Here is a 10363-nt window from a genome sequence, read left to right as displayed (position 1 = left end):
ATGTTTGGTCGAACCACAGCACCTGAAGCAGATGTTCTTCTCCCTGAGGTAGGTTTTACGCTCCTCTATTGGCTTGCTGCGGAAGGTACGGCATTTTCTGAGTGCGTGAGGTTTGTTATGCAAGGGGCATAGTCGGTCTGGATCTGTGGCTCCTTTTTCAACAGAGCCTGTAGGAGCTGCTTTAGCTTCAGAAAACACGTCAGTCTTCCTCACAGACACTGGTACTTTGTTATATCTTGTGGGTCTCTCTGTTTTGGTTGGACCTGAGTAGTGAGCTTGAGATATCATAAAGCTAGGGTCGTTTCTGGTTTTAGCTTCAGAACGAATAAACTGTGAAAAGAAGGTGAAAGGTGGATAGGGGACATGGTTGCATTCTTTGTACTTTGACCCTTGGGAAATCCACTTTTCTTGAAGACTAAATGGGAGCTTTTCTAATATGGGGTTCACTCCGCGTGATGTATCGAGATATGCTAGTCCAGGGAGGTATCCTCCTTCCTTTGCATATTCGAGTTCAAGCAAAAGGTCTCCAAGCTCTCTTAATCTCACATTGTCTCGGTTTGAGATTCTGGGGAATTCCTCGATCCTCTTCAGGAGTGCATGTTCAACTGCCTCTGGGGTTCCATAGGTCTCTTCTAGTCTTTGCCAAACCATGCTAAGCCCTGCAGCTGAGTTGTGGCTGTGTATGGCTCGGATTCTTCTTGCTTGTTCCTTAGACGCTGGCCCAAGCCATTTAACCAAGAGGTCTAACTCTTCTCTTGGAGATAAGGTGAGTTCATCAATGACACTTTGAAAAGAAGTTTTCCATGCCCAATAGTTTTCTGGGTGGTCATCGAACTCCATTAAACCAGATGTAACCACTTCTCTTCGTATTAGGTATTTTGCGACATCTGGCGTGGTTGCTGTATGCTTTACAGAATTGTCAGAGTCCCACCTCTGCTGTGCAGGCTGTCTCAGGTAAGTTGCATCTACCTGTGGATTGAAATGTCTCTTTATCTGTGTTTGCACAGGAGGGGCATTTCCTGGAGTTTGTTGTATGGTGCTCACTGATGGTTGAGATTTCACATTTGTAGGAGCTATTTGTAGGTGAGTATCTTCATTGTCAATTCTGAGGTTACTCATTTCTTGTTTGACTGTCTCTACTGCAGGTTGTGAAGATGTGTGCATAGGTATGGGTTCTGATGCACTACTGCTGTGTTGCAAAACGTACTCACTTGTCCGTTGTGCAGCATTGGATGGCGAGAGTGGTAAGTCAATGTCATGATGAGAATCTATATCTGCATTTTCCACAGCAGCCACAAACACTGCTTCTTCTGCGGTGGCTGTAGCTGCCTCCTTTTCTATCTTTAGAATGTGCATTTTTGCTTTTAATGTTGCTTCTTCGACCATCATCTCTGCTTCTTTCTGAGCAAATGAAACCTGCATGCGGGCAGCTTCGGCTCTGGCTCGAGCTCTGAGTGCAGCAGAGCTTGTTGTTGATGATTTTCTACTTGATTGGGCGATGGATCTAGTCACCAAGGACTGATACATTTCTTCGTTGTTACTCCGTTTATCCATCCTAGTTGCTTGGATGACGATGGGTCAGCAACGCTGAATCAGTGTTGAGTGTTGAACTGCTTCGTGTTGAACTTGGTGTATTACTGTCTTCTTACTATTCTGCCCTCGCATGTACGACGTCTGATTTGTACGGCTAGACAGATAGTTAACAGCAATGAAGAGAAACTTCGTAAATCTTGTTGAGGATTGATGTCTTATCTTTTGTTGCCTTTTTTCTTCCTCAGTTTTATTTCTCAAGTTTTTTCCTCATTTAAGTCTGTAAGACTGAAAGAGTAAACAGAAAATAAACATTACAAAAGTGTAACGTCTGTTGTCTTTTTTACACAATAAACTACAGACGTTCTTATTGCATAGAAATTAAACAAACATCCTCAGTAACACCAAACTATCTGCTAGACTGTTACCTGTATAATCTATATGAATCAACAGATGTAAATAAATCAACTAATTAATCTGAGGCGAAGCACCGCGGCTCGTTGTTGAGCAGATAAATCAGTGAGTCGGAAAACAAAAGACTTCAATCTAGAGCCTACGCGATGAAACTAATAAGAGTCACGAATGTAATAACACACATTACTTAAATGTAAACATATGCATCATACAGAAACCACAATTCTGACGAAAAATTACTTACAGACAAAGATTTGACCAAACTCTGTAATGACGCAGACTCGTAGGTGATTTCAGCGCTGTAGCTCGGCTCGAAACTAGGTCCGTCACCAAAACGGGTCCGACTAGGAAACGAACTAAACGCCGATGGGCGGAACAGTACTAATGTGCACCTTTTTGACTAAGTTAGAAAGATGTCCTTATAAGGGTACTATTGTTTACATATTTCAGATTGTATTTTGTGTGTGCTGTATGTACAGTACATGGCACACAGTAATGGATACTTGCACATTCACATACTTTATTCTGTTCTGTTATATAGGTCCATAAATATTGGGACATCAACACAATTCTAACATTTTTGGCTCTATACACCACCACAATGGATTTCAAATGAAACGAACAAGATGTGCTTTAACTGCAGACTGTCAGCTTTAATTTGAGGGTATTTACATCCAAATCAGGTGAACGGTGTAGGAATTACAACAGTTTGCATATGTGCCTCCCACTTGTTAAGGGACCAAAAGTAATGGGACAGAATAATAATCATAAATCAAACTTTCACTTTTTAATACTTGGTTGCAAATCCTTTGCAGTCAATTACAGCCTGAAGTCTGGAACGCATAGACATCACCAGATGCTGGGTTTCATCCCTGGTGATGCTCTGCCAGGCCTCTACTGCAACCGTCTTAAGTTCCTGCTTGTTCTTGGGACATTTTCCCTTCAGTTTTGTCTTCAGCAAGTGAAATGCATGCTCAATCGGATTCAGGTCAGGTGATTGACTTGGCCATTGCATAACAGTCCACTTCTTTCCCTTCAAAAACTCTTTGGTTGCTTTTGCAGTATGCTTTGGGTCATTGTCCATCTGCACTGTGAAGCGCCGTCCAGTGAGTTCTGAAGCATTTGGCTGAATATGAGCAGATAATATTGCCCGAAACACTTCAGAATTCATCCTGCTGCTTTTGTCAGCAGTCACATCATCAATAAATACAAGAGAACCAGTTCCACTGGCAGCCATACATGCCATGCTTAGGATCATGAGCAGTTCCTTCTCCATACTCTTCTCTTCCCATCACTCTGGTACAAGTTGATCTTGGTCTCATCGGTCCATAGGATGTTGTTCCAGAACTGTGAAGGCTTTTTTAGATGTCGTTTGGCAAACTTTAATCTGGCCTTCCTGTTTTTGAGGCTCACCAATGGTTTACATCTTGTGGTGAACCCTCTGTATTCACTCTGGTGAAGTCTTCTCTTGAATGTTGACTTTCACACACATACACCTACCTCCTGGAGAGTGTTCTTGATCTGGCCAACTGTTGTGAAGGGTGTTTTCTTCACCAGGGAAAGAATTCTTCGGTCATCCACCACAGTTGTTTTCCGTGGTCTTCCGGGTCTTTTGGTGTTGCTGAGCTCATTCTTTTTAAGAATGTTCCAAACAGTTGTTTTGGCCATGCCTAATGTTTTTGCTATCTCTCTCTGATGGGTTTGTTTTGCTTTTTTCAGCCTAATGATGGCTTGCTTCACTGATAGTGACAGCTCTTTGGATCTCATCTTGACAGTTGACAGCAACAGATTCCAAATGCAAATAGCACATTTGAAATGAACTCTGGACCTTTTATCTGCTCATTGTAATTTGGATAATGAGGGAATAACACACACCTGGCCATGGAACAGCTGAGAAGCCAATTGTCCCATTACTTTTGGTCCCTTAACAAGTGGGAGGCACATATGCACACTGTTGTAATTCCTACACCGTTCACCTGATTTGGATGTAAATACCCTCAAATTAAAGCTGACAGTCTGCAGTTAAAGCACATCTTGTTCGTTTCATTTGAAATCCATTGTGGTGGTGTATAGAGCCAAAAATGTTAGAATTGTGTCAATGACCCAATATTTATGGACCTGACTGTACATTGGTCTGATTAGTCTATGTTAAAAGGTATAAGAAATATCTTATCATAGACAATGCTGTAAATAATGTTTACCTCTGAAGCCTCACTGAAACTTTCTGCCTCATTCACTCTCAGCTCTGAATTCACTTCTGCCTCTGTCTACAGCAAATAAAGTAGTGTTTGAAACATCTACATATATACAGGGAATAGTGACATACAGAAGAAAATAACACATTAAGTACACTGCTGGACAATAACCAATCATTTGTATCCTAAATAATTTTTAACACTTTAGAATGGGGAACACATATTCACTATTAACTATGACTTTTGCCTCAAACTCTTCATTTACTGCTTACTAACAGCTTGGAAGGTAGTCGTTGTAGTTGTTAAGTTTAGGATTATGGGATGCAGAATATGGTCATGAAGAATACAGAATTAATATGTGCTCAAGTACTAATAAACAACCAATATGCAAGCTAATAATTACCTACTGTAGTTAAAAATGAGAGCTGAGTTGTTCATCATACTAATGTTATTTTAAATTTGTCTATATTTGACTAATTATGTGTTTTTTATGATTGGTCCATATATAATCCTACAAATGCTTGTGTATTAATATATTTTATACAATGTAAAAACAGCCAGGTGTTAAAAGACACTCTATCAGTTCTTCTCAGCTGTGGAGTGTGTTTTTCTTGTGTGTCGTCCTGATTCTGCTAACAAACCTAGGCTGACTGTTTCTTGTTCATTCTTGACAACACATAAAAACGTAAAATTTGTGCAATACTGACAGAGCACCCCTAAATTAAGATCGGTCCTACACTGAAAAAAAGATACATTGAATTTACTAATTTTTTTAAGGTAAGTGATTGCAATCAATGTATCTTTTTTTCAGTGTATATCAGATCGTCAGTGCTTGCATACTTGATTGAAATACAAATACATAATGTAGAATTGGCAGAGTTAAACATGTCACAATGCTGCAAAATCTCAGTTCAACATTATCTTTATTCTTATTTGAAGGGTTCTGATAACATACATATGTGTTCAAATAAAATACGTTACAAAAGAGTTACAGAAAAATACACTGAAAATAAATAAGTGCATTTTTGTCCAGGCAGCTTTTTTTTCTCCATATAATGAACATCAAAACTTGCTAATTATTCAACAAGAGCAATAGGCAGAGTCACTCAACATTGTGCAATACTATTCGGATCCCACATGACAACTTACGCTGCTTGACTTTTTCGTAAAATAGGAGAGTTGAACTCATCTCGACCTCAGTGAATGAATGATGGACCGCGGGCGCGAGCCTGGGCATGTCATGAAGCGACAAACTGAGTGACTGATTGCCATGGAAACGTAAAGGTCATGTATAAACTATCTTGTCTTTTTGAATTTTATTTTATTGCATTTATATACATTGCTCCATTAAAACCTCAACATGTCGAGAACACAACTGTCCAATGAAAAAGTGCGGGGGACGAATTTACGTTTTTATAAAAAGTGGGGGGGACACGTCCCCCGCGTAATCTACGCCCCTCCCCCGCCATCTGGACAGGTAGGCGATTTAAAGAAAATGGCTTTTCCCCAAAACTGCGTTATCAGGGACCTCTGCAGATTCTCAAATAGGTCACGCCTTCCTGATGACGCTGTTCTGAAATCCCCTTAAAAAAAGTGCATTTTTGCCTACGCTCGTCATCAGCATGGTTCGCGCTGATTGGTGAAACCAGCTTTTGCTTTCACTTTTGACCGCATTCAACCAGAAACATCACAGCAGGCCTATACGTGTTTTAATTTATCCGAGAGTATAACGATATTCTCTTTTCATCTGTATAAATATCAACATTCAGTCGTGTCTTTTAATATTTTTTTCGTCCTTTTGTTTTTTGTAAGTTACACCTTATATGTCCTGAAGCTACTCTTGCTTCAGAGTCAGTGTTTCTGAGGGATAAACGACAGACGGACATCGCCATTACGAGATGAACACTTTGAAATAAGTCTCCACGAAATCTTCATTAATATCTCAGAGTAGGGGCCTGAAAATAATAATGGCAGGCTATTTTGTTCTTGCTCTGTACTTTTTGTTTGTTGATGGTAAGCCATTTTGGATATCTTATTTCAGCTCTTCCTTTCTCGTGGTTAAAAATGATGGTTTATATAAACGTTTTTATCTTAAAATCTGTCTTTTCCTTTTTGCCGTTTATATAAAATTGACGGTTATTATAATTCGCGTTATTTTTTTATTTTATTTTTTATGTTGCGTATGTTATGTATTAACATACAGTCTGTGGCAGCCACTGCCCCTATTTGCACCAGGCCTTGATGACATTGCAGAGGTGATCAATTGATTCCATGTTCTTGCCAAACCAACAGCAACTTTTACTTTGTGTCTTCAGGTGTGTTGAGTGCTGATACAGCTAAAGAGTCAGTGAAGGAGGGAGATCCTGTCACTCTACGCATTGAGGGAACCAAACAACAAAATGAAATGATGCTGTGGTACTTTAATAACATTCGCATCGCTCTGATCAATGATCCCACTACTAGTTGTTTATATTATGGTGAAGGTGGGACATTCAGAGACAGACTGGAGGTGGACTATAAGACTGGATCTCTGATCATCACAGACACCAGACCTCAACATGCTGGACATTATGAAGCAGAGATCATCAGAAGAGTCAGTTCAGGCAAAAGTGAACGCTTGAACAGATCCAGCGAGTGTAACAGCACAAAAATCATCACAAAAACCAACAGCCTTGGTGAAACCATAAAAACATTCAGTGTGACTGTCAGTGGTGAGTCATTTATTAAATACTACCCTATTTTTACATATTAAATATAATAAGTGAATTTTCTTCTCTTTCCATCAATATGTTCATAAGATAGTTAGAACCGTGTTCTGACTCCTTAACAAAATATGTGTTATAATTTATCACTCAGCAATGCAACTTATATTAAGGGTGGATGCTGCAGGGAGTTTGTTCTCCACAGCTACAATTGAACTTGTGTTTGCCATCTTGTTTGTCAGGTTCTGCCAAAATGCAGCAAGACTCCAGCATGGGTATGTCTTCTTTTTGCATCCTTTTCGATCTATTTATAGTAGACTGCACCACATACATATTAGTTTACTTCTAAATGCACATAGTTCTAAAGGGCGACATTGCCCTCTACTGGTCTCTGTCAGTAATATGTTCAGATTTGTCAGCAGTGATATTAATATTAGTGTTTTTTATGTTTGTTTTTTACTTAGATGATGTCTTAATTTACTGTAGGCCTGATAAATTTATCTTGGGAACTAATTTTCTACGAGCAAGAAAAATAGTTTCACTTTATGATTCACCTCTAAATGATACGGCTGTCATTTGTTTGAACACAAAATTTTTTTTTTTTTTTTTTTTTTTTTGGTGAAGTCTTTCACATCTCATCATTAGTCCATAGAGATAATATATCCAATGAATATGATATAAACACACTGTCAGGCTCACTTACACTCATGACTGTATTTATCTGTTTCAGATTCAGGTCCGTCTTTAGGTGTTGTAGTAGAACATGTTTTGCTGTTGTTGTTCTGCTGGTGGCTGCTAGTGTGATTTACTCTCAAGAAAGGGCAAGTACCACCTACAGATACTATAGTGAGATTATAACATTTGTATTTTGCAAAACAAGTGATTAATTGTGTAAAAAAGTGCAAGTTACTGTAGTACATCATGTACATACGTCACATTCACATCTGTTGATTTCACTTGTGCTAACATCATCCTGATGGGAAACAAACACTGATTGATGACAGATTTGCAGATTTCCTGAGTTTCTGTAGCTGTGAACGACTCTTGATAATGCCTCTTCTTTAACTTGTGTGATTTGTTGTTTTCTGACAGATGGAGAAAGATGGAGTTCACGTGATCTAAGAGATCAGCATCTTGGATATAGCTAAAGCAGCATAATTCATGCTTAAGTAAATTTGAGAAAACATAATTCTGTTTATTCAAAAATGGGAAAATGAGCAGCAACACAATGAAATGCTTTACATGTCACACTGGCTAATTAATAACTGATAAAGCACTTACCATTTAACCTGCTATGGAAGTCCTGAAATTATTTGCATGTGGAAGGTTATATTGTAGGGCTAGTTCAATTATAGTAAATATGCATGTTAAACAAGTACTTTCTTGTACTACAAATCACATGAACATGATTAATTTTTAGCAGCTTGTCTTCAGCTCTATCTTGAAAGTTCTGATGTTTCTGCAGATCAGATCAGCTCCTACTTCCACCACAGTAACCGAAAAGGTGAAGTTTTTAGAAAGTTATCAAACATAAGCTTGGACATTATTAATGAGTGATATATGCTTCTGTTGAACCTGGCAAATTCTACTTGAAGAACTACACTACCCATAATCCTAAAGAAAAATCAGAATCATTACAAATGTTACATCTGGGGATTGTACTTCCATTCCTTTTCCCACTATTTCCATGAACATTTTTACTGCAGATGAAAGTTTGTGCTGTTGTGATTAATTTTGGAAGTAGGTGTAGTCTTTTTGTGAATTTTGTTAAATTCTCATGAAGAGAATATTTTGGAAAATACAAAAAATAATGTCACTGTTGCACTCATTCGTTTCTGAACAAATGCTTGTATTATGTTACACTGTGTGCTTTTATAAGAAACTTTTTAAATGCCTTAAAATTTTCATTTTATCAAGTTATGTTTTCAGTGAAAAGAATGAATGAACTAACTGAAAAAGACTGTCCTATGTTAATACAGGATCCCCCCCAAAAATGAACAACAGTTAATATGGGCCAAACAAAACTTCTAATCATATTTATTCATCTGCATTTTTATCCAAAACAAATGACAATTTATTTCCATAATAAAACGAGTCCAGAATTGGGGCATATAATATTTATATTTAATAATCATAATTTGAGGAGCTATTACCTAATAATATAGTACACTGTCACGGTTTAGTTTCCTGTTTGCCCTTATTTGGTTTTGTTCCAGTTTTCCTCATCATTTCCTTTTCCTTCCTTTAGTTTATCATTCTCATCGCCTGTGTTTAATTAATTATTTTGTTTGCTCCTTTGTTCCCTGTTCTTTATAAGTCCTCAGTTCTCCCTCAGTCTTTGTCTTGGATTAAGTTTATCAATGGTAATGTGTGGTGAAGCTTATTAAAAATACTCCTTTTCGTCCACTCCTTGTCGTGTGCAATATTTCCACAACCACAGCCGTAACATACACTTAAAAAATCTATTAATTTAAGACCAACTGAGTAAAATTATTCAGTTTGAATTCATAGTTTATTGTTATGACACCACTTCAGTTAAAATTAAAGATGTCATAGCTATAGTTCAGTAGGTGATATAATTTTTTTTATTTTTTACTTTCGTATTTCCCAAGTATTTGCAGTCTTTTACAAAAAAATAAATAAAGAAACAAAACATAAATTGAGACAATAAGATGGTGTAATCAACAAACAAATATGAAATGGATGCCACAACAGAATAAAACACATATAGAAGAATATTCATCATTTTGTCTACCAGGAGTCATTCAGGTAGTGAACCTTTATACGATATCTTCAGAGGTAATAGAAAGCAAAGCATCGTTTCACCATCATCAAACAATTAGACCACAGATATTTTCATTTTCAAAGGCTCAGATTCTAAAATATGTCAGAATAATCATGATATCTGCTCTTTCTCCTTTCAGCCTCTCCTAGCAGATCTGACATCATTAACCAGAAGAACAACAGCAGCTCCAGCAGCCACGCCCATCAAAGCAGTGACGACCAATCGGATCACAGCTTCAGCAGTAGCACAGCCATGGACTTCTGGGGGGGGTCCAGAGATTAGGGAGTTGTGATTTTCAACAAGCTAACTTCAAAAATTGTAAAAACAAAAGAAACACTGATTATCCAAAAAGATATCTGCAAAATCTCTTTCTGGGCTCCACAGAAGTTGTAATAATAAGTTAAATCTGTTTAGAAAGACATGAGTAAATGATAACAGAAGTTCATTCATATTTTTTTTGGATCTTAAGTTTTCATTCTTGGTAAAGACTGTGAATTCAGTGAATAAACACACTTACTGTATCAGTGCTGCAGTACCTGAACATGTGTAACAGAGCTGGCTGATGTCCAGATGTTGAGTCTGGTTGCTGATGGGATTGTTGAGCACACAGCTGTAGGTGTTTTTATCCTGATATTCCACCTCCAGAGGTAGAGAGAGACTGATGCTGAGATCAGACACACTGATGCTGGACAATAAACTGTTTCCTTTGTACCAGGAGAGAGTCACATGACCCACAT

General features: G+C 37.9%; 1 protein-coding gene across 1 annotated transcript; it reads left to right on the top strand.

The window, feature by feature from the left end:
• Positions 1-5752: 5752 nt before the first annotated feature.
• Positions 5753-9246, top strand: LOC306874965 (uncharacterized protein). Its single transcript, XM_079425308.1, has 5 exons — positions 5753-6152; positions 6455-6850; positions 7084-7116; positions 7572-7662; positions 7934-9246. The coding sequence occupies exons 1-4, from the start codon at positions 6107-6109 to the stop codon at positions 7643-7645; spliced, it is 549 nt and encodes a 182-aa protein (XP_079281434.1). The 5' UTR covers positions 5753-6106; the 3' UTR covers positions 7646-7662; positions 7934-9246.
• The last annotated feature ends 1117 nt before the right edge of the window (positions 9247-10363 follow it).

The sequence above is a fragment of the Barbus barbus genome (genome assembly GCF_936440315.1).
Source record: "Barbus barbus genome assembly, chromosome: 9".
Lineage (NCBI taxonomy): Eukaryota > Metazoa > Chordata > Actinopteri > Cypriniformes > Cyprinidae > Barbus > Barbus barbus.
Note: the sequence above shows the minus strand (reverse complement) of the source record. Positions and strands in the feature narration are given on the sequence as shown.

Excerpts from the sequence above, each read along its gene's own strand:
- LOC306874965 (XM_079425308.1), top strand. The coding sequence starts at position 6,107 with ATGGCAGGCTATTTTGTTCTTGCTCTGTACTTTTTGTTTGTTGATG. Across the intron at positions 6,153-6,454 it reads GTACTTTTTGTTTGTTGATG|GTGTGTTGAGTGCTGATACA; the intron begins GTAAGCCATTTT and ends TTGTGTCTTCAG. Across the intron at positions 7,117-7,571 it reads GCAGCAAGACTCCAGCATGG|ATTCAGGTCCGTCTTTAGGT; the intron begins GTATGTCTTCTT and ends TATCTGTTTCAG.